We start from the raw sequence: 24,893 nt of genomic DNA on the forward strand, positions 1-24,893 counted from the left end.
CCGTTTTCCATTGTATGTTAGCATCAAGCTTTCTGGTCTTTTTATAAGCATTTTTAAATACAGTAGATGTAATTGATTTATGTTTAGTTTGGAACTAAAAAATAACTAGGAGTGGCATTAAATGGCTTGAAGCCTCCTCTGCTAATTGTGAAGTGAGTTGTTCACGGCTAACATACAGCGCTCATTCGAATCGTATCTCAAAGCAACAATGTGTCTAATATGGACTGAAGGTTCCTCACCCTTATATTGATTGGTATTCTTTGGTATTCTTTATTTTCAAGGGCTGTATGTGATACTGACTTAACAATTTTTTTTATTGCCCTAAAGTAACACAGACAGACGCGCAGACACACACGTTCTCACGGTTCAACCTGACACAAACTGTTGTCTGGTTCTAATGAGCTGCCTTAAAGCTTCTGTTGTCATTTCAGCTCAAGTCCCTCAAATTGGCAAATTCTGCAGTCCGGAGGGTAAAATGGAGGTTTAGGGGAGGGGGAGGCGCGCCCCTCAGCATTTGCAATGAAGCGCGCACACCCCCTCTCATAAGTTTCGTAGTCTGTCAAGGTTGCACTTCCTCTTTTCTGTTTCGTTTCCGCTCCGTGCAGTGAGAGAAGCTCCCCTCCATCCCCTCCCCGTGCCCCTCCCCTGGCTAGTGGGGGTTGTCACCGGGCTCCAATGAGGCGTCTGTGGGCCTCCCCGAACATGTGTCCCTGGAGGCTAATTAGGTCCAGGGCACTCGTGTTACCGCCTGCCTTCTTGTGCCAAGGGGGAGAGAGGACAGAAGGAGAGGCTGTGTGGGTGGAGGATGGACCAGGCAGGGGAGGGGGTAAGGCTGTAGGGAAGGGAGTGGAAAGGGTGTCTTTTGGGGTAGGGGGGGTTGTTTTTAAGGAGGTGGAGACCTTGAGAAGCAGCAGTTTTTTAGCTTTGGGGACGACGCTAAAGTGTTTTTTTTTCTTTGCACTGCGAGAAAGACATCGCAAGGGCGAACTTTGCATGAAGTGTTAAATCTAGGGGAGTAATATTTGGTGGTGAGGTAGACGAGAGAGAGAGAGAGAGAGGGGGGGGGGAGGGAGAGGGAGATGCAGCCGAGGCTGAAGTAGGAAATATGACAGCACATGGACTCAGAGGTGGTGCGCTCGGCGATGGGTTCCCCAGCTGAAACGGGAGCAAGACAGAGAGCCAGCATGGCTTCGGGCATGTCCTTTATGATCGCTCTGCTCTGTTTTGGCAGCCTGCTGTCCACTGTCACCTGGTACATGATTGACGACGAGAGGTATGTCTGTCTCGGGCTGACTAGTCACCGCTTTTGTTCCTTTTCTAACGTTCTAGAATGTGTGTGAGTGTGTGTGTGTGGGGGGGTGTCTTTTGATGGAGAGGAACTGGCTTAAATCTTGACATTTGTCGAGCCAGATCGCAGGCCAGATATGCCAGAAGCGACAAATCAAAGCATCTAGTTCGGTTTGTCAGCTTGAATCGCTCGCTGTATCACCTAAAGTTGTTGTATACGAAAAGGATTTTCATCCAACTGTCCTTAGTCCAACTACCGTAATCAGTTTTTCACACTTTGAACAAACTGGTCAGACCAACAAACTAAACCCATCTTGTTGTGTTCTAAAAAGATTACAAATCCATCCGTCTAAAAATGAGTGTATAACGGTCTGAAAAAAATGGTCAGACCAACAAACCAAACCTTTCTTGTTGGGTTCTGAACAGATTTTTAGTGCAACTGTCTTAAGCAGTTGATCACTTTGTGAGAAATTGTTTAACCCAAACATTTAACTCAAAACATTTAACTCAAAGATTTCTAGTCCAACTCTCTTAATCAGTTCATCACAGTCGGAACAAACTAGTCAGACCAACAAGCCGAACATACCTTAATGGGTTGTAAACAGAATTTTTAGTTCAACTGTCACAATCAGTCCATCGCGGTCAGAACAAATCGGTTCAACCAACTAACCAATCTCATCAAGTCGGGTTTGTCCTCTACCGGATGATCCATCAAGAGATCTTGATAAGTCATAGTATACTAAAAAAAAAAAAAATAGGCAGCTCCAACTTTTCTCATTGTTTCCACTATCATGTTCTGGGGAAAAAAAGTCAACCTAACAAATCTAAACCCATCTAGTTGGCTTTTATTGTCTTTAACTCATTCACTGCCATGGATGAATTTACACGTCTTTTCAAAGTCCAGCCATTCAATCCCAGGAATTTATTTATATTTTAAAAATGTTTTTTCCAAACATTGGTGTAAAAGAGGGCCTGAAAATATCTGGCAGTGAATGAGTTCATCACTAGATGAATTTGATGCCAATGTACAGATGAGTTCCAAAAATATGTTTTTCTTGCTCAACACCAGATGTTATATTAAGAGTTAATGTGTCACCTTACATTTTTGTATGTGTGAGTTTAAAAATGCATTTTACTTCAACTGTTGTTCAATTGGACTGGAAATGTGACTTGAAACTGGTCAAAATGGTCAAACCAACAAGTTAAACCCATCCAGTCGGATTTGTCCTTTGTTGCTGGTTTCCTTCAGCACCGGCTGATCTATTAGGAGGACCACATCAATCGAAGTTCAAAGAAAACACACCCTATCACGTCTTACCATATAACGACCCGTTTGGGTCCAACCGTCCCATCTTTTCGTGGAAGCCTCGCCAAACTGGTCAGACCAACAAACCAAACCCACCTAAGCTTTGCCATTGTGTTGCTTATCAGCATCAAGCATCAACCTGACATCTAAAGCCTTTGTGTGTACATGGGTTTTTCCACGGCCGTCAAAAGAAAGCATGAGTCTTTTGGCTCTCACAAGATGCTGCAATAAATAACGCTGTAACATCAATCAACATGTTGCGACAGGGCTGTGGGAAGAGAAAATCTTCACATATTCTAACGATATGACTGGAGGGAAAGGAATTTGTAGAATTCTATACTAGTGCTGCACCCTATTCAATATTGCAAATATTGGGTCCTTGAGGGACACTTTTTCCGCTACCCAAAGCCTTATGACTTTTGCTTGTAACTTTTAAACTTTTTTTTTCTCCTTACGACTTTTTTGCCTCACTTTAAAACTATTTTTCTTGGACTAATGCGACCCCCACCCCCACCCCCATCTTATACTGTGTTGTAATTGAACGACTGGTTTCCTCCTAACATTACGACTTCTCCAAATCCTTAAGATTTTTTTTCTCTCAACATTTCAACTTTTTTGTCAGATTGTCTTTTTTTTCTAACCTTAACCCTTTCATGCAAAGTGGTCACTACAGTGGACAGCTATTTCAAAGTTGCTTTCGCCTATATTAATTAAACTAAAAAATATATTTATATTTTAAATAATAACATTAAATCATAATGAATGCATGAAAGGGTTAAGTTCTATTCTGACTTTGACTTAATAGCATTTTTTTTACTTTTCTTAGAACATTCCAACCTTTTCTCTGTTTTACATTTTTTTTCAGTTTTACACTTTCTCCTAACGTTCCATTTTTTTTTTCTTATAACATTTTTTATTTCAGGTTTACATTTTCTTTGCAACTTTATGACTTTCTTGCAACTTGACAGTTTCTCATTTGAGATTTTTATTCTTTATAGCCTTATGGCTTTTTCCACTTCATTTTTTTTTTACATTTGTCTCATAACGTTACCACTATCCAAACCTTATTTTTTTTTTTGTAACTGTGATGTTTTCCAGTTCAGAATTTTCTCACAACTTTAACACTTTTTTCTCAACATGAAGATGTTTCTCTCTCTACATTATATTTTTTTTTTCTAGCAATATTACAGCTTTTCCTCTCCATGACTTTAATGGTAATGGTAAAGTACTTAATGACTTTTCTTGCAACTTTGACTTTTTCTTGCACTTTAACATCTCATTTTCCACAACTTTTGCCAATGACATTTTGTCCCGCTCTCAGTTTTAAAAAACACTTTTTCTCATACTTTTACTTTTTTCGGAACACAAATATACAAAACAGGGTCAGTTTGGAAAGTTAACAAAATAATCTGTGTGATGACAAACATTAACAAAGCGTGAATTAGTGGAGCACTCATAATTTGATAAAATAGAATAAAACAAACTACAATTTGCACTGTGCAGGTGCAGGCAGTAATAACCTGATATTATTGTAGCTTACTTCCCACAATGGGCGAACTATCAGGTGACCGTTTACACAGCGCGTTGTACAAAGCAGATTTGCCAGAGTTGAATATAATGCGATGTGTGTAAAACATTAGCAAAAAGGAGGTGCACAATGAATGTCTATTAAAAGCTTTTATAACAAACTTTGAGCACAGTCGTAAAATAAAGAGCGCTCAAAGGTGCAGCTTATTTGCCTTCGATAGGATTGTTCCATCCATACGTTGACACAAAAGCAAAGGTCATTAGTGCACTCTACATGCATTTTAGAAGTACTTGATGATTATTATTAATGGTACTGGTAATGATAATATTGCTTAGGATATTTTTTTGTTTTTTTCTTAAATATATTTTCAAATCAGTATTGTATTCATAATATTCAATAAGTATAACAATGAGTTATTACTCATTAGCTTTTTTTAAAAAGTCGATATTCAACGCCAATTTAAAAATAGAGGCGGACCAGCCTATGCACGGGTAATATTTTTTTCCCCCCGGCAAAAAAGGCGAATGACGGACGACAAAAGGGTACCCACGCTGCAGACGGATGACGAATAACGGACGCTCAATTTTTTGTAAAATGCCCATTGCTCTGTTTTTCAGTTATATGTAACTATATGCATGTACTCTTCAAGCCACACTTTTGTAACCCCCAAAATATTATTTTGTGTGACTTGTGTGAAATGTGATAATTATTTCGAAACAGTAATCTGTATACTGTATATGCGCAGTATATATTTGGCATTTCAAATATGTTTCCCTTACTGCCCCTAAAACATTGTACAACAATAACATACTTTTCACTTGAATAGACTTTTATTTAATGGCATCGGGATTGCATTCATTTTTCTGTCATTTAATTACGATGGGTAAAAGAAAAGTTTCTTTGTGTTTCCACAGTGCGGTCGGCGCTTACAGGCCGCCCCCTCAGAAGAAAAGTCCCCCTGAGCCGTCTGCGTTTTGTAAAGGCTGTAGGTGAGTGCAACGCGCTCGCACAAGTGGCCTCTTTGTTCTCACTGTCATCCGGGTTTTTTTTCAAGCAACTCGTGGCATCTGTGTCCGTGTTTGTCGCAGGGAACTGATTGACGACGTGATGAAGCGTCACTCTGAAAACTGGGAGAAGAACTTGGAGAACCACCGAGCATTTACGTAAGGCAAACTGGAAGGAGGTAGAATTGCAAAATGCTCTGTGCAAGCAAACAGAGATGACGACACGCAAAGCTGGCTAATGTGAAAAAATGTTGTTGTTGTTTTTTTTTTCCGTACCGCAGCTCCAAGCTGAGCAGCGAGTGTCGAGGGTTCGAGAGGGCCATCGTCACGCAGGCCAACACGCCCGTGGGAACCAAAATTCAATTCGATGGAGACAAAAACAGGCTTCTGCAGGTCACGCCGGGCATGTTTAAAACATTCATAAAGGTAATGCAAACTTGATGGTAATGGAATATCTGTTTGAAAATTTGGGATTAGACAGGCCATGTTATGGGGAATAAATTGCGTTGGTCTCATATATAAAGTCAGCATATACCGTACATCGAAATGAATTCAAACGCCATGAATTCATTCCATCCTCACCTCGACTTCCAGGAGCACCCGTTTGCCAACAAGTCGTTCGACACGTGCGCCGTGGTCGGCAACGGAGGCATCCTGATGGACAGCGGCTGCGGGAAAAACATCGACTCGGCTCAGTACGTGATAAGGTGCAACCTACCACCTCTGAACGATGAATACAGTAAACACGTCGGCGTCAAGACGGACCTCGTCACGGCCAACCCCAGCATCCTCCAAGAAAAGTGAGCATGTCAACCAGTCTTAGAATACACCCGCCCGAACATAGAGCCTCTGCCATACGACTAAAGCTTTCATTAATAATACCGATGTCATATCATGGCTGGCGAGCAGTTCAAGATGGAGTCCCCCTTTCTCCCACAGTCAGCTGGGATAGGCTCTAGCGCCTCCTCGCGACCTCGTACAGGATACATGACGCATATTTCAACTGTCATAGAAATAGCAAAAAGAAAGCTACCCCCCTATTAGTATTGAAACTTTTGAATTGTTTGACTTCAGGCATATTAAACCTGACACCATCCTCCATATGTTTGTACTTGGTATGCTCAAAATGTCTTTGCTAGCTAGTTAGCTAGCCACCTAGCTAAATGCTACCAGCTAGTTGGAGTTTGAAAGCGACGATCACAAGCAACTACAGTCGCAACGGTGCAGTGAGTTCGATTTTGAGTAATTTGTTTGTATTTGATGTCGGCCGGTAGTGAAGTCCGCGACTCTCCCGCGTGTGTGGCATGGTTGCTGGGCAACGCTGATCGACTCTCACACACTTTTCTATTGAAACGCCGGTTCCAAACATGCATTCAGTCACGAGCACAATACTCGGATTAAATGACCTTTAAAGGATGTATTACTTTGTAAATACAGAATGCAGAAACACATGCTTCTTCAAAGTAGCCAGTTGGATGAGCTGTACATTAGCCTCTTGCGGGTACGTTAGAAGTCTGGACAGGAGAATCGGTCGAGTAGACAGTCGAGTAAAAAAAATAAAATAAAAAAGATGCCTTAAATGTGAAAAGGGAGAATATGGCCCTTAGTTAGTAGGTTGGTCAGTCACTCACTCGCCAAGTCATTTAGTTAGCTAATAGCTTAATTAGCTGATTTTGCAAATCCTACATTCGGGATTACTAGTAAAACAATGTGAAAGTGTGTAGTGAAAACGTGTATTTGAGACTTTAAAGACCAAACTTCTAACGTGTCCCTGAAGAGCAGCGGGCAGCTTTGCGATGTTGTTGGGACGAGACACTAATCCCGCCGACGCTTTTCCCCTGCAGGTACGAGTCTCTGGTGGGACGACGGCGGGGTTTTGCGGAGAGACTCCAGAACTACGGGAAGGCCTTGATCCTACTTCCCGCCTTCTCCTACAGAGTCAACACGGCTCTGTCAATGCGGGCGGCCTACACCATGGACGACTTCGCCAGCCCCACTCAGGCGGTCTTCTTCAACCCGGACTATTTGCGCAACCTGTCCCGCTTCTGGAACGCCAACGGCCTCAAGTCCCGCCGGCTCAGCACGGGCATCATGATGGCCAGCATGGCTCTGGAGGCGTGCTCCAACGTGCACCTGTACGGTTTCTGGCCCTTCAGCAACCACCCGCACGGACTCTACACGCTGACCAATCATTACTACGATGACAGGAAGGTCAATGCCAAGTTCCACGCCATGCCTGTGGAGTTTGACCTGTTGCTCAAGCTGCACAGCCAGGGCGTGCTCAGGCTTCACCTCGGGGATTGCCCAGCCGATTAAAAGCCGTGACTTTTATTTGCACTGGAGAAAAAAAACAAACACTGAAGACTTTTTAGACTTAAAGATTATTTATTACTGTGTGTCGTCCAGCTTGAGTCTGGAGAAATTGTTTGTAGAAGCCATTCTGAGGCCTTCGAAGGGGTTCACACAGTGCCTTTTGTCAATCTAATGTAACTTAATCTTGTTTACACTTATATATATTTTTTTAACTGGCACGATACCTAGGTGTGACTGCTTGTTCGTCTTTGCGTGCCCTGCGATTGGCTGGCAACCAGTTCAGGGTGTACCCCGCCTACTGCCCGAAGACAGCTGGGATAAGCCCCAGCACGCCCGCGACCCTCGTGAGGATAAGCGGTTCAGATACTGGATGGATGGATAATACATTGGAGACCGAACCCGATGGCAAATAGCGAAAATCCACAAATGATTAATGCTCCCTTGTCATTATCATGGCATTTGATTTTTTTTTTTTTTTTTTTTTTTGGGGGGGCTGGTAAAGAATATTACGTAGTGTTCTTATGAACTGCTACTGACTGCAGTTCTGGACTAGAAACCAAAATATCCGCCATTTTGTCGTATGAAGGAGATAAGTACATTCAAGGTGTGTCAGAAAGCTTTCAGGTCTGGTGTCGCAAGATACATTTCAAATTCAAGTCAAATGCACTTTCCCAGCATTCTCTGGCGCGGCCGTCTTGATGCTATTATCTTCAAAACGGGTCACCTTGCTGACCCCTTTGAACTAAGAAAAGGGGGATAAAAGTCACATGGAGCCACGTCTGGTGAGTCGGGTGCTTGCTCCTCCACGGCGATGTTCCTCTCAGGCAGGAAGTGTTAGATGCTCAGGGTGTTTTGAGCAACCACAAGCTGACCCGCCACAACTCTTGCCTCGAAGCAACTGAGACAGGATCTCTTTGTAGATGTGCTGAATGATACACTGAATGATAAAACTCATGCTTTGTAGTTTGGGTATGAAATATAATTATTGTGAAGCCAGACCTGAAACTTTAAGCATGCCTGATAATAAACAGACTGTTAAGATTGGGATCTTGTTACAAGTGTATAGTTAAAGGTCGAATGCCACCGGTTTTTTTTCTTTTTTTTTTTTTTAATTATCTTCGATGCCATGTTTTATTTTTATTTGCAAGGTAATTTGAGTTGGAAGTGTCCTTTCTCAAGATATTGTAGTTGGTCAAAAACCCCTGGCATCTTGAACGTATTTCCCATTAATCGATGTGTAAATAAGCTTTGCTCTGATTTGATCGCTGTTTTCCCCGATATGAATATGGAAAACAGCAGCTTTCCTCTGATTGGTAGTTGGCAATATCTCAGCCTGCGGGGGCCGTGCCCTGAGTGGCAAGCCTGTATAAGCTTTTGAGACTGCACATAAAGTACGGGGTAGTATACTTGACCAAAATTAATGAGTTAACCCTAACCCTACAATAGGGTGACTAAAAAAAGGTGACGTGGGTGAAAATGAAAAGAGGCGGAGATTTTTATATCGAGGCCCGCTCGGCCAAAAACAAACTATTTTGGCGAATTATAAATGAACTGAATTATGTTTTTTGGTGGCACGGGACCTTTAAGATGACAATTCTATCCTCGCAACATTAGTCTTGAATATTTTTGTATTTGATATTGCGTGATATTGACATAATGCTATCTTCACAATTTATCAACATTTTCACGTAACTTTACACTTTTTCCTGCAAACATTACGGCTTCTTATCGGTTCAGCTTTTGGGCTTTTTTACCACTTTTTATCCTGTCGTAACAACTTCTCGTAAATTTGTGAGTTTTTCTCTTAAATTCATGACTCACTACTTTTATTTCAGAAATGTTTTTTGTCGTTACATCACGACTTTAGCTTGCCAAATTTGGACTCTTTCTCCTAACTTTCCGGCTTTTCCTCCCAAATGTATGACTTTTTTATTAAAACTTCATCTCATATCTTTTTTTGTGTGACATTCTGACTTAAAACACAACTTTTGCGTACTTAACTCACCTCATAACTTCTTTCACGTAAAATGACCTTTTATCGCAATTTTTTTTAACTTTTACCAGAATTCTTATGACTTTTTCTTGTAACTTTGGAGTTTTTTCCCATAGTACTTAGAAATTTTATTCCTAACAACTCAACTTTTCAGCATCACTTTTCAGTTCTTTCAGCTCTCTTCTTTGACAGTACGACTTTTCCTTGTTACATAGCGACTTTTTCTAGTAATTTTACGTATTTAACTTGTCATCTTTCAATGATAATGTTCCAATTTCTTTCTCGTAACGTTGCAGCTTTTTCCCTCATTTTCTTTTTTGTCCAGTGTTAATCTATTACTTTGCAAAGAGAAGCCTTGAAGGGGAAGTCAACCCAAACATTTTTTTTTTCAAGAATATGTTCTATACAGGCCCACTAGTCGAAACATGGCATTCTGATTAATATTGCGTTTTTGAGGTAAGCAGTAAAAGGGGACGGCCATTTTGCCACTTGCTGTCAATGGAAATTGACATCACAGTTGCTTCGGGCTCAGGTAACAAAACTGGTGAGCTGTGATTGGTCATTACCTGAGCCCTGAGTAGTTGTGATATCATTGTCAGTCAACAGAAGTGACAAAATGGCCGCCCCCTGAGATGACTAAAAATCGGTGGATTTTTGCTGCGTAACACAATATTAGCCTAGTGGGCCTGCATAGAACATATTCTTGAAAAAAAATATTTGGGTTGACTTCCCCTTTAAAAGCGGTACTTATTTTTTATTTCATTTTTTTTGAATGCAGATTGTACTCAATTGACTTGGGGAACATAACTGTGAATGGAGCACTTTGGGTGAGAATTTGGTGTTTTGTTATTCTTCATATGTACATTGTATGGTTCCTATCGTTCAGTCACATTGACTGTTGTTTATGCCTGCAACATGCACATACAGACAAATTGGAGGTACTTGTTGACAACATTAATAAGCAATAAATGAGCCAAAGTGCTGTACGGACATGATGCACAATAACCACATGTTTTCTTGATGCACTGACAATAGGAAGAAATTGTTTTCTTGAACTCAAACTGAACATCTGAGGGACGCCTTCAATTTGCAAATATGAACATTTTATGACCTGAAAATACTAATTTCAAAGTCTTGATCATAAAACCTTGGTTCTATGCTGGCCTTGCTTGAAGTTTTATTTAACATTTTAACATGCACCCTTATAAAAAAAAAGAAGTTAACAACGGGCAAATAAGATTACTCATCCTTTGATGACATGGAAGTAGGAAGCAGCTTTTTCACATTCCAAAGAGTCATGAACCCTGTCCAGAACATGAACCCTCCCCTCCACACAGCCGGGACGGAGAGTGCGTGCTTATCGCAGTTCAGCTTCATTTCCTGTTCAATGGTTGTCATCGGAAGCTGCCAAACCACACGAACAGCCAAAGAAAAGACATAAGAATATTGAGCTTTGAATAATTTTCCAGAAAATTGACTTTTTTTTTTTTTTTTTTTAAATATTCTCAACATGCTAACGTAACCAACCAACATCAAAGTAATGTAATGAAAGAATATCAAGATAAGAAACCCCAACACTTGTTTTCTTTGGCATTTTCCATTTATTTTTCTTATAAAAATAGTTTTTTTTAACATGCATCTCAAATATACCCATTACAGAATGTAAAAAAAAAAAAAAAAAAAAAAACCTTTGCAAGTAAACTGAGTTACATTTAAAAGGCATAGGAAAAATGCATTTTCAACAATGACAAAACCATCATATTGTTTGTTTTTTTTTGTTTGTTTTTACCAACATGAAGGGAAGGAACGCAGCCTGGCCATGACAGCATACATTGTTTGACTGAGAGCTGCCTCCGTTACAACATTTCCTGCAAAGACTCGAGTGTGTCAAATGTAAGATACACAATATAAGCGCGGGAGGTTATTGCTAGGCACCTCTCATGTCTTGTGTTAATCTGTTTTCTGTACAATGTCGCTACAGAAGCGTTTCAGGCGCGGCACCTGAAATATCACATGCTTGAGTGGACGGAACGCTAACATTAGATTCAGCCTTATCATGGGAACGCATGCAGCTTGATGCTGGAAACTGTGGGAATATCAAGTTTGTTCTCACAGATGTCATTTTTAGGGAGCAAAAATGCCATCACCCCCTTCACCACCCCCCCCCCCCCCAGCCCCCACCGCCCCCCCATCTGCACGCCGCTGGAGTCCTTAGACGTTAATGTTAATTTGTAAAATTGTTGTTTTTTGCAGCTTTTTTTTTTGTAACTCAGGGGGCGCTACGGGGGGTGAAAATGGGTGACTTCTTATTCAATTTCAGGCACGGATCATTAAAGTCCCTGTAAAGTGAAAATAGTCTTCTAATTTTGACACATCAAACAGAAGGTGTGTTAACAACCTTGCTGAATTTCAATGATTCAAATTATGGTTAAATATAGAAAATGAAGCTTAAAAATTGTGAAACTGGTGGTCCAGAGGTCATCATGGGGCTTTTTCATGCTGCAACAACGAGGCACTCTAAAGTGACTACGCCAGCTGTGCCCTGTCCACACACTGGCTGTCAAGTCAGATGTAAAAAAAAAAAAAAAAAGCTAAAATCGGGCCCTCCTTGCTCTTCCGTCATTCTCTCTGTGACGTGCATGCACTCACAGCCAACAATAAGGCACTCTAAAGTGGCCACGTCAGGAAGACTTTCCAGGTTGACATGCGTCTTGTGTCTTGCTTGGCAAATTTCACTGCTCATTCAAATTTTTCTGTCAACCGGGTGGGTATATGTCCATGAACGCAGCCCCGTCAGGCCCCCCCCCCACCTTTGCACGCCACGATGCCACGTTTTAAACAATTATCTTCAGACATGTATATTGTCTTTAGAAACTAAAGTCAGAATTCACTTTACAGGTTCTTTAAGACTTTTTCATGTGTCTTGTTATGATGATGATCCACCCAATTTAGAGTCGATCGGTGAAACTCATTTTCTCTAACTTTCCATGGGGCGCTACTGATCGAGTTTGGGAGCATTCATGTTGGAGTTACACCAGGATACACACGCTTGCAAAATATTTGCAGGCATGTTGAAGCCTCCAAAAAGGCAATTCAGCCGCACGTTTTTAGCTCGGTGGGTACCTGAATGCACCTTCTTTGGAAACGATGTAAATCATCACCTGCAACTCCGCATTGTTACCCTTTTGCTTTCTTCTATTCAAAGCGAGGCTTGAGTCGGCATCTCTGTTGGCGGGTGTATCTTTTCCTGCTTGACTGCTATTCATTTGCATTCGCCCAAGCGTTTAAGCTATTCACACACAAGCTCGTTTGGGGGCATTCTGACGCCATGTGGCACTCGGGCGGGTCCTCTCCAGTGACTTTTGCCCCTTGTTGAAAAGTTCAACACGGCCTCCAGCGCAGCCCCAAATGGTTGCTAAGTTCCTTTTGTCCCTCTACATTGTGTAAAAATAGACTGTCATTCCATTTTTTTGTTTTAGGTTTTACAACTGGAAGGCAATTTCAAACACGACGATCATAAATACCCACAGTTAATTCCATTTTAAAACAGTTTCTGCACATGTTTTTGTTTTATTTTACAAAAAAACGGGGCGTATAAAAACAGACCCCTTTTGCTGTTGTTTTAAATCCCAACACGCACATACATTGTAGAAAAAGAAAGATAGGTGACTTTTACAAAAGGGTTGGTCTCAACGCAGGCGTTTGGGGTAAGCATGGCCACGGCATTCCGACGCTTGAAATCTTGGCACTGACAAGTCACACAAAACAGTGTTTGGTCTCATTGTTTAAATGGCTTTAACCCCTCAGAGTTTCACATGAGCTCAGACCAATAGGAAGACTTTGAGATCCATCACAGCTGCTGCTGGATGCAGCATTGGCAAACTGGCACTGCAATAAGCAGAGACTTCAACAGGGGGCAGTCAGCTGCCAGGCATGGGAGAACAGAAAAGTACAGAAAAGTATGCACCATGTTGTTTCGGGACTTATGAGGTGGAAGGAAAACAATCGGGTTTTTCACTCATGTGGGAACCGACAAGCGCGCACACACACACACACACACACACAGGAGACATAAACACCGTTCAATTCATACATAGTGGGGACGGTACACTGATCCTCTCACTTCACGGGAAAAAGTCACTGCCGTTGGTTTTATTTCATTTCTAAGGTGGCGCCATTGCTTCAATTGGGATTCAAATCAGATTGGGATCTGGTTTGTGTTCTCACTGGACAATTTCCCCTTCAAAAAGGCAGACAATGAGGGCAAACTTTAAGGGGGTGAGACACAAGAGTGACAATGTACGACAATAATAGCTCGGACAAAAGTGTCAGCTGCAACGTCTCATACACCATAAAAAAAATTGTGTCCAGCTCGCAGGATTCTCTAAGGCAGGTGTTTTCAAACTTTTTGGCTCCAGGGGACGCATTTTTCCATTGATCCGCCCATGATCCTATCACCAATTAAACATAAGTACTAGGTCAGCTGTAGAATAGATTTTAAAATGATGCAACTGATCTATAATGGATTGGGTCCTGAATATGTTAACAAAAAGTGCAAATGGAAGATGAGGTTAACAGACTCGGGTCAATTTGTGGAGCCCAGACTTCAAAGCAAACATGGTGCATCAGCATCTAGCTGTTATGCTGCACGCAAATGGATCAAGCTGTCAAGAGAATTGAAGATGGCCCCAAGTGTAAATTCTTTTAAATCCAGGTTTAAAACTATGCTTATTTCCCATACCCATGATGAAAGTCTTTGACAGCATTTCTAGAATCATTTTTTGTCAAATGATGTTCTTGCGTTGTACATTGTTTTAGTCATTTATGTCAACTAATTTTGACTTCTCTTTTTTTAACTAAGTGAAGCACATTGAGTTACCCTGTGTCTGATATGCCCCGTGTACATAAATCTGTCTTGCCTTGCCTTGCCTAGGGTTGTGCAACTCTCCAATAAAAGACAATTTGATATGTATATCGATACATGGGGTGCGATAAAATCCAAGGATGGTTCATTTTAAAGTGTCACGATTCGATTGGCTTCGATTCACTTGGGTTACGGTTTGATTCGATACTGTACGGCTTAGCTGGAGACGATATGATGCGATGAGTTTCTTGTTTTCATTTTACAATAGGAATGAACTGTAAATGTGGCATTTCCTTCACATACTCCACATATGTGTATATATTAGGGTTGTAAATAGGTTCTTTGCATCTTCGCATATCTTCAAAAACCCCGCATAAAACCAATTTATCGTCATTATGAATGTTGTTAGTGTCGTAACCCCCCGCGTTTCCCGCACCAACCACTTTTCACACTGCCCTTTTTTGAAAATAGCGTTGCAGGCTGTGTCAAGCGTTATTGTTGATATATGCTGTGGGCCGGCTAAACGAAAGCACAGTGGACCGGATTTTGGACAGCCCTGTGTTAAGATTATGAGGGGGTCCTTGGGAAAACGTCTCCCTTGTAAGGAATTTCTGGACCCAAAAGAATTCGGAAGCCCTGCTTAAGGCACTGTCGGTTTTCAGTCTGGTCTGTACACTGCATACGCGTCGGGGTTAAATCCATACCGAGGGCTTTCCCTCCCCTGATTTGCTGCTGCTGCTGTTGCTGCTGCTGCCTCCGCCGCTGCTTCCGCCCCCCTTGCCGTGCTTGAGTCTGTGCTTGCGTTCTTTGTGAGGCTGAGTCTGGATAATGTTGCTCTGGGGTTTATCGTCCTGGCTGTCTCCGAGCTGCTCCTCGGCGCGGTGCTGCTGGCTGTAGGCCTGGATGGCGGCCTCCAGCTGCTCGTGGGCCTGCTGAATCATGTCCTTGTTGAGGGCCACGCGGGCCTCGCCTCCGGTGGGGAAGTTGTCTTCGTTGCTGCCGAACTGTTGCTGCTCCTCCTGGGCGATGTTTGCCCGGTTCTGCTTGCACGCCATCTTGGCGTTGCTCAGGTCGGTGTAGGGCATCTGCTCCGGCTTCACCACGATGTTGTAGCCGGGCGGCGCCGAAGGGGTGTTCCAGGAGAAAGGGTAGCCCACGTAGTCGGCCGGCCCGTCGCCGCCCGCGTCGCCTTCGGAGCCCGCCTCCGGTCCGGCGCCCCCGACCGAGCCCTCGCCGCCCACGTTGGCGCCCAGCAAGCCCAGCTGGTACTCGTCGTCCGGAGGCGGGCAGCGTCGGCGGCGGAGAATGTCGCAGATGGAGCCGATGCCCAAGTGGAGCATCTCCCAGACGTTGAGCGTCAGGCAGAGGACGGTGACGCCGTACATGATACGCAGGAAGATGGTTTTCTCCGTGGGCCGTGACACGAAGCAGTCCACGCTGTGGGGGCAAGGCTTCCCCGAACACACGAAGACGGGCATCACGCGGAAACCGTACAGCAAGTACTGACCCGTGAGGAAGCCCGCCTCCAGCACCGTGCGGCTCACCAGCTGCAGAACGTAGACTCGCATCAGACCCTCGTCTCGGATGCGCGTGCGACCGTCGTGCCGGATCTTGGGCCTGGGCGTGGGTTGCAGCGGATCGCGAGGCCTTTTGGGAGGCTCCGGTTCCGGGACCTCGTATATCATGGGATCGTCCTCGTGATCCTCCTCGGTCTCCTCGATGCCTCTGTGCTGCCGTGCCCCGAAGCAGATTTTCCTGGGCTTCCTGTGCGTATAGCCCCCTGCCCCGGCGGTTCTCACCGCGGCGGCGCCAGCTCCTCCCTTAGCTTCGTCCAGTCGCGCAATCTTATTGACTGCGTAGCCCATGTACATGAGGGACGGCATGGCCACCAGGATGATCTGGAAGACCCAGAAGCGGACGTGCGAGAGCGGGGCAAAGGCGTCGTAGCAGACGTTCTCGCAGCCCGGCTGCCCCGAGTTGCACACGAACTTGCTCTGCTCGTCGTAGTAGATCGATTCCCCCCCAACGGCCGTGAGGACGATGCGGAAGACGATGAGCACGGTGAGCCACAGCTTCCCCACGAAGGTGGAGTGGTTGTGGATCTCCTCCAGCAGCCGCGTGAGGAAGCTCCAGCTCATGGTGTCGCTGGACAGTGGGGCAGACAGTGTCCCTCTCTCACCTGCTCACAGACTCTGGGGGGGGGGGGTGGGGGGGGGGGGGAGGAAAAGAGAAAAAGTGTGACAGCCTGAGTACACGATGACATGTTACCCAAAAATCACATTCATTTTCTATCCCGATTATTCTGTTCAGGGTCAGAGGAGAGCTGGAGTGAACCACTGAAGTAACTCACTTTGAAACAACCACACAAACATTTTTCGTCCGCTGGGGTATATCACAGCTGACTGGCTAAGGGATGGGATACGCCCTGGAATGGCTTGCTTTCAATTTCAGGCAGTGTTGCGAAGCAACTAAGGGCAAACACTTTGTTGCTGTACTTAAAGCGGAAATCAACCCAAACATGTTTTTTTTTCAAGAATATGTTCCCAGCAGGCCCACTAGTTGAAACAGGGCATTCTGATTAATTTTGCGTTTGTGGAATATGAGTTAAGCAGCAAAATGCACTCGTTTTTAGCCGTCTCTAGGGGCGGCCATTTTGTCTTCAGTCGACTGAAAATGACATCACAACTGCTCACAACGACCAATCACAGCTGATCTGTTTTCCGAATCTGAGCCGTGATTGGTCGTTGTGAGCAGTTGTGATGTCATTTTCAGTTGACAGAAAACAAAATGGCCGCCCCGGAGATGGCTACAAACGAGTGGATTAGAATTTATTCCACAAACGCAATATTTATCAGAATGCCCTGTTTCAACTAGTGGGCTTGCGTTCATATTCTTGAAAAAAAATTTTTTGCATTGACGTGTCTGTACTTCACTTGAGTATTTAATTTTCTTATTTTAAATACATATATTTGTTCTTTGTGCTCACTTTGCCAAAATAGGCTTGTTGCTTATTCCTACCTCCATGGATGACAACTCAATGTAAAAAAAAGATGTAAATAGAGAGAGGTGAAGTCAACCGCGGTTGGGTTCTGCACTTTAACTTCAACAAAGGAGATCAATCTTTTTACACAAGGATCTTCGCTGCACTTCTACTTAACCACAGTGTAAGTACTTGTGCCTCTTTTTGCTCACGGGGGCAAACAACCTTTCAAACTTATACTTTCACCGAGTGGGAACTATATTGCTATAGCAAGCTAAAGCTAAATGGTGAGTTTTCTTACATTACTGGAATTGTACTGTTCTTCTTTTCATACCACAGCAAAGAATGCTCTGTGAGCAACTCCTCATATTTTGCAGAGGTCAATTTGACACGGTCAGACAGCCTAAAGTGGCCTACAATCTCTCACCTCATTATCCCAGCCAAAACATCACTCCGCCAAATCCTTGCTGACTTGTTGCAACGTGGTGGCAATCCACTAACCAGAAAAAAAAACAACTCATATGTTTATTTCCCTTAAATCCTACTATACCTACAATGTGGAACACGTTGTAATTAAATGACACACATTTAAGGAAGCAGCCGACATACAAAATAGAAGAAGGTCTCGTAATGGATGTACATGCTAATATCAGCACAAAACTACTCATTCTTGCGTGTGACAACGTTTGCACATGTAAGCAAACACACAACTCTGAACAATAAAGTTAGCGCCAACGCTAACGCTAACCTAACAGGGAAGCTGCCAGGGCCACTGAAACCACATCGATCAAAACCACACTGGCGTGCTTGAGTCAAAAGCATTCTGAAGCAGCAATTTCTAAGATCAAATACTTTCATTTGGTTCAAAACACAGGTGTGAAACGCAAAACCCGGGGGCCGGATCAGGTTTGGCATCTTATTTTTTGCAATTGTTACAAGGGATTTTCTGTTAGCCTAGGTTCCTCGAAGTCCCGCTCTGCCCCTCTATCGTATGGTGTTCCACAGGGTTCTATTTTGGGGCTCTTGCTGTTCTCGTATTTGCTGCCCCTGAGTTCCATCCTTCGAATTTTCCTTCCACTATTCCGCTATCCGGATGACTGTCAAATCTATGAAACCTGAACTACGAAGTGTCCGGGGCTGAAAATAAATTGGACTCCCCTGGTTTAAGAGGTTTAGAGCTGATGTCATAATCCCGTCATTAAAAGCAGAGTTACCCCCCCCTCCCCCCCACATTGAAACCTTGATTCGATCTGTTGCTCCTTGCAGCATAAACAGGATACACTGAGAGCTCAGTGTCACTTTGCGGCTGCTGTCAAGTTGCCTCATAAGGGGAATTAAACACTGCCGGAAAGAGGATATCAGTATTTAAAAAATACCATTGCGCAGCAGCGAGAAGGAGACGCAATAATCCAAATAGGGAATTTCCTACCGCCAAACACACACACGCGCACACACTTTCTATCTTTTTTTTTTTTTTTTTGGAAGAAATAAATCCTCTTAGCGAGCCTTCTTCTGTATGAGGTGCAGTTCTCAGGGTTGAATTAGTTTGAGAGGTAAATGTCATTGCGCTGTGCTGTTCTATTGTGGGTAGGTGTCTGGAAAGAGCGGGACATGTTGAATACGCGGGTTACTTCACAGCTCCGGGGCTCTTCATCGAAAACAGCCGCATCAGCAGGTGGTAGACATAAAGCATCAAACCTGCATTAAAACCCAAACACTGGCAGCCCCCTTCGGGATGGCTTTGGCGGGGCAAAATATGACAGCGCCGCAAGACTTTTCTTTCCCCAAGAGCGCACGGTTTATCGTCAGCGGCAATGCCGGGGAAAATCCCGGCCTGAATAGTGGCAGAGATTTAAAAAGGGCTTCCAGGGTGCGCATCCTTAGCCAGCAGGTTGAGAGCTTAGCGAAGCATTCAAGGAGGAAATATACCAGTCGGCGTTCAAAGAGGTTCGACCGCAAAGCATCAAGACAAAAATATGACTGAGGACTGCGAGGGAGTAATGTTAGTTTCGATTGAATGCGTTCACATATAGTGTTTTGCATTGTTTGTTAGCATTAAGCTAACTGGCCTTTCCTAAAACAAGATTACCTGGTTGTTTTAAACACGCAAAGTTCTCTTTTGTTTGATGTCTAGTTTGACATTAAACTTCAACTGTGAGTGGCAACAAACCTCTTGATGAAGCCTCTTTTTTTTTAAATGAATTGTTCATCTTTATAAATGCGTTTCCAAGCCTGAGGTCTGAAATTTCCCTTTTTTTGGGGGGGGAATGCAGCAGTAGCCAAAGCCCTCTGTCTTATGTCCTCGCTTACAGCCCGGATGGAGGAGGAGGCGGTGAGGGACTGTTTTTCAAGAATGCTCGCAACGGTAGCGTGTGCATCCATCACCGTGACCGTATAAGGACACGGCCGGGACGCCGCTGGAAGGAACATGTCAGGAATCGTTTACGTGTGCGCTCCCCCGGCTTGCGATGTGAGGACACGCTACAAGTTGTGGGTTGTGACACACACACGGTGAGTCCATACTGGTCTGTCATTGTCTTTACGTAACTCCTTGCGTTGTCCCTTTTACCGCAGGCCGCAAAAGGTTAAACGGCTCTTTTAATGTGCCGCATCCTGTACCGTACAAAGTGACTGTTTGGAACAACGTGGCAGGCAATCGCCGCTTTGATGTGTTTAAAATGGCCGCATTTTCAAATTATGCAAATCTTTCCTATCCACTGTCACATTTGAAACAGTGACAGGCACAGCGGGTGATTTATTCCCAACCTAATCTGTGTCATTCAAACACATTCTACTACAAGGTCACTCCTCTCGTCTCAGCCATAAAAATTAATCGTCAGGTGTTCGGCAATATTGCTTTAATGATTCAAACATGACATTATCAGTTAGCATTAGCCTGCATTGTTGTTGTAGTGCTAATCTACAGGTATTCTCCATATATATATATATATACATATATATATTTACATATATATGTTTGTGTGTGTACTGGGAGGTGTCATAGCACCTCCTGACCAAAGGAGGCGCTAAGGCCCCTTACGCTCGCCTGCTGTTCTGAGTACTTCATACAACCTGGCACTTTGCTTTCACATCCTATTTGAGTCTGCGGGAGCTTGTAGGGGCAGTCAGGGGTTAACGAAGCTGACTCAGCGCGTCAAGTTAGCGGCGGCGTGAGTCAGCAACGCAAAAGTAACAGTACACAACACAACAGCGATTGCGTTACTCTCAATGTGAACGTCAATTTGGTGGACATTTTGTCACAGGCTTTGGATGCACACGCAGGTTGTCGCCAGGCCAGCGTGGCGACGAGAAACCTGGACGAGGGCTTCTTGGTTGGACTGAGTCACCATGCCGAGGGGTAACAAGGAGAGTGTGAGGGGGTGGGCGTTTGTTCATGGGCCATCCAGCAGGCGGGAGTTTGCTTTTCTCAAGATGGAAACCGAAACATGACGGATATGTCCCTGATTTTGTGAAACAGTGGCACTTGGGTCAAGGAAGAGGCCGTAGTGGTACAAAGTTACAGACCACTTGCATCGGGGCCCAAGTGTGGCAGTGAGCCACCAAATATATGAGATGGAGCTGTGGTCAGAAAATCGCATTGTCACCAACTACAACACGAAATCGCTTGTGACTTATTGAAAATATGCAAGTGCATCATATTGAGCCGTATCAAATTGGTCCACATTGTGTCAAACAGTGGGAGAGAGAGAGAGAGAGGGACAGTCCATTCATTTCAATTATTTGTTTCAAAAAGTGAAATTTAAATATCATATTAGTACACCGCACACGCAGTGAAATATTTCAAGCCCTAATTTGTTTAAATTTTGATGATTATGGCAGAAATCTGAATTTTAAAAATATTTTTCAATAATATTTTTATGAAATGAGTTGCAAAGTGAGTAAAAAAAAAAAAAAAATTAAAAAAATAAAGCTTATTGCCTGTAAACTATTTGTCTAGTTAAATATTTCATATGCCCGCCAGGCTCTATTACATGCAGATGCATGTACATATATATGCACATTCTCATTGTGAATAGACGGCTGCTGAGGGGCAGCGTAGATAATAAAGGCGGTGCAAATGGTTTTTAAAAAACTCTAATGAGACCATGCCAGGCTTACGGCTTCATTAGCCCCTGCTTGAACTTGACTCGGGCATGCAAAGCGTGTATGGCAAAATGACGTTTAATAAGCTATTAGGAGCAACAATTTGTTCATGTTCAAATGTGTTCAGGGTCACTTCCTGTCCGTTTGTTTGTTTGTTCCTCTGGTGCATGCACTCTCGCCAGACACTTTATTAGGTACACCTGCACAATGAAATGTCAGCCAAAACAGAGATAAGAATGGAATATGTTTATATTGCGGTTGTGGTCTGGATCGATTGCGCCATACTGAGAGCTATTAATATTAATCACGTTATTATCATCACACTGCAGTGCTCTGCTGTCACCGTGACAACGATTTAAAGGATTTTTCTGTTCTGATAGATTACTGTCTGCAGTCTAAACACTTCTTCAGTAAAAATTTAAGTATGTTTTATAGTTTGTTAAAAATGATAAAAATCTAACTTAATAAATAGAAATAGCTGTGAAAATTTTTATTTAATTTAATTAAGAGTAAAATAATTAAATAAAATGTAAATGTTAAAAGATTTTTGGTCTGGTTAATGAGTTACTCTATCCTCTACTAAAGTAAAAATACATTTTGAAATTTTTTATTTGTTTTGATCATTTATCTAAAAATGAAACAAATAAAAATCTAATTAATGCATAGAAACTGACATCAATATGAATTAATTAAATTAATTCTAGACTGTTACACTACTATTAAATTCACTAAATTAAATTAAAATAAAATTACAAAATTCAAATGCTAAACTCAGATTTATATTCTGCTCAATGATTTAGTTTTAGCACTTCTAAATTAAAACTATATGTGATTTAATTAAACATTGTAAATAATTAAACATGTTTGAAAATATATTTTGAAATGAGCAAAATCAAACCCCACATAAATATGAATGACTATAAATTTAAATTTAAATAACTTTGGAAAAAACAATACAATTAAATATTATTATTATTATTATTATTATTATTATTATTATTATTATTATTATTATTATTATTATTATTATGGTTATTATTATTAAACTTACAGTGGAAGAAGCGGCACACAGACTGTTTCAGCAATATTATCTACGCAATGGACTTATGGACACGGGAGTCTATTTATCACATACTTTTAAAATTGGTTCTTTGGTGCAGTGTGATGAGGGAAAACCTCAATCAGCAATGAGAGAAACATAATTTTTTTAGGGGGGTGAAAGACTAGATGGAGTCATCTGTCATGTGACTCATCCACAACCATAATAATCACATAAAAATGTCACATCAAAAGAAGAAGAAGACGAAGACGCGTGTACGTGTCGTTGCAAAGAGCAGCAGCAGTTTTGTCTGAAGAACACGCCGAAGAATATTTACTACACACTGGTGATTGATTATTAGCCCTTAAATGAATCAGACCAAAGAAAATGATGACATCTGCACTACATCGGCCACTCTAATTTCTACTATATAAAATAGGCTGCCCTTACCAATTATCAACATTTATAATTGGATAATATGTATATATATATATATATATATATATATATATATATATATATATATACATATATATATATATACACTTAAGGTATACATATAAGAATATTAGAGAAAAGATATCAAAGCCAAACTGCGCAAATCAAGTTGAACTGCTTCAAGTTGGTGTGAAAAAAAAAAAAGCATCCACAGAGCACTTACATGAGAACAAACATCTCAGCTCTTCACACTATTTATTTTCCCCCGGTTCAAGTAGTGCAAACATGTGCAAAGACTTGAAGGTATCAGCGTTGGTCACGATTACACATCTATTAAGGCAGTGCAAAAAAGGGATGATGGAGGACTGCAATGATGAAAGCACAAACAAACGTCAAATTCCACAGAAATGAACTCCCCTGCCATTAGGGATGTGAACAATGAAAAAGCGTGTGTTTCCTTTTCTAAAAGATGGGGATGGCGCACGTGTGCGTGAAAGTCAAAGTTGCCTCATTAACGCTGTCCGAAGGCAAAGTGCCTCCATATGTTGCAGGGGGGGGGGGGGGGGGGGTTGTTGGGGAAGCAGCATCTGTGCCTTGGACTCCACGAGACACGATATGAAAAGTTCTCCACGAGCAAGGGGAAGCAGCAAAGCGGGATATACTCACTTGCGCCCTCCTTACGCCTCCTCCTCCTCCTCTTCCCCCACCATCGTTCATCCTTCACCTCAAAGCAACGATCCGTCCGCTTGTGGTGCGCCCGCCCGAGTGCGAGCTCGTGCGGTGCGCGAAAGGCGGCGGGATGAGAAGGAGGCAGAGCATTTTGTGGCGCTTAACAATGGACCCTCTCTTACCCTCATCATCCCCCCGCAAAGTGGGTCACGGCTTGGGGTGGCGGAGGCGGGATGGGCGAGGGCGAGGGCGCGGGTGGGTGCGAATGTTGGGTGTGGGGGGGGGGGGGCGGGGTGTTCAGTGCCTTGGTGGTGGGTCAAAGGGAGACCAAATACAAACGCCAGATTTTATCGTTTGAAATAACATCCATCACACAGTGGTGAGTAATCAGCAAAGTGACTAAGTTACTTTTGAAAACAAGTAATCAATAAAGTAAGTTTCTTTTTCTTCTATTATTGATCACGGACATTCATGCCCTTTTTCGCCTTTTTCGCCAATGGTGGGGGCTGTGCATGCCCCCCCCCCCCAGGTGGATGCCCTTTGGCCCCGCCCTCTGCACGCCCCTGCACATCGAGGGGAAAAAATTCAATGCGCAAGAAAACGCACGTCAACCCGAAAATAATATTGTCCCGTTGAAATCATCTGTTGCACCGCTCCCAAGAAAACACCACAATTTATTTTAATGAGAAAAACAGCACTCTATAATCGTACTTTATAAAAACAGAGTAGTGATATGATAGATCGATATGATAGAGTGTGTCTCAAATTCTTGCTCACAAGTCAAAGCAAAAATCTGCCAAATTTTGTCTCTCGAAAAACCCGCATGTCGAGTCCCCCGTATCTCAAGGCACGACTGTACCGTGCCGTATGTTATATTTGACGTAGCTTTGCATTTAGCATCATGAGCTGCCTTGCTACTTCCTGCAAAGAGTCATGTCAGGACACCAGTTAGAAAAGTCTCCAGAAAGGCCCTTCTTGACTTAAATGCTTTATGTCAAGCGTCCAGTCCAGTGAGCGCTAACCCATAATCCCCATCTTCACTTTCAACCGCCACCCCCCCTACCCCCGCCACACACACACACACCCTCGCTCCTCCACCGCTAATCATGCAGAGACGGCCAACAATAAGCGATGTTCGTTTGATTTGCTCCAAATCCACTCACTAGTGCTGGTGGCTCAAATTAGGACTGCGCTATCTCCGCCTGGCTCCTTATTTCCGCCGTTCACACATCCCGGCCCGGGCAATCCTCTTTAACTTCATCTGGTGTCACTCAAAGTCCACAGGCGCCGACACGTGTTGGAGCAATTTGCGGGGGACTTCCATCCGTGTGAAGTTGATGAAGATGATTTGCTTCTTAGATTTGACAT

The 24,893-nt window shown here is 43.0% G+C and overlaps 2 protein-coding genes across 2 annotated transcripts in view; one reads left to right on the forward strand and one right to left on the reverse strand.

Moving 5' to 3' along the window:
* Positions 1–899: 899 nt before the first annotated feature.
* LOC147134421 (alpha-2,8-sialyltransferase 8E-like) lies at positions 900–10,593 on the forward strand. Its single transcript, XM_086055293.1, has 6 exons — positions 900–1,273; positions 5,036–5,110; positions 5,210–5,284; positions 5,407–5,551; positions 5,720–5,925; positions 6,970–10,593. The coding sequence occupies exons 1-6, from the start codon at positions 1,116–1,118 to the stop codon at positions 7,439–7,441; spliced, it is 1,131 nt and encodes a 376-aa protein (XP_085911419.1). The 5' UTR covers positions 900–1,115; the 3' UTR covers positions 7,442–10,593.
* Positions 10,594–11,624: 1,031 nt separating this feature from the next.
* gjc1 (gap junction protein gamma 1) overlaps positions 11,625–24,893 on the reverse strand; it is a 32,966-nt gene continuing 19,697 nt past the window's right edge. The window contains exon 2 of the mRNA XM_086055291.1: positions 11,625–16,487. Within this exon, the coding sequence (XP_085911417.1) occupies positions 14,988–16,433 (1,446 nt within the window). The 5' untranslated portion in view covers positions 16,434–16,487 and the 3' untranslated portion in view covers positions 11,625–14,987. The remainder of the gene's footprint in view (positions 16,488–24,893) is intronic.

Source organism: Filicampus tigris, chromosome 16, assembly GCF_054856515.1.
Source record: "Filicampus tigris isolate MCC_2025a chromosome 16, RoL_Ftig_1.0, whole genome shotgun sequence".
Taxonomy (NCBI): domain Eukaryota; kingdom Metazoa; phylum Chordata; class Actinopteri; order Syngnathiformes; family Syngnathidae; genus Filicampus; species Filicampus tigris.

Bases quoted from the DNA above. Each gene is read 5' to 3' on its own strand.
- LOC147134421 (XM_086055293.1), top strand. From the start codon at position 1,116: ATGGACTCAGAGGTGGTGCGCTCGGCGATGGGTTCCCCAGCTGAAACG. The intron at 5,111-5,209 runs GTGAGTGCAACG...TGTTTGTCGCAG, and splicing joins GCGTTTTGTAAAGGCTGTAG to GGAACTGATTGACGACGTGA. The intron at 5,285-5,406 runs GTAAGGCAAACT...TCCGTACCGCAG, and splicing joins GAGAACCACCGAGCATTTAC to CTCCAAGCTGAGCAGCGAGT.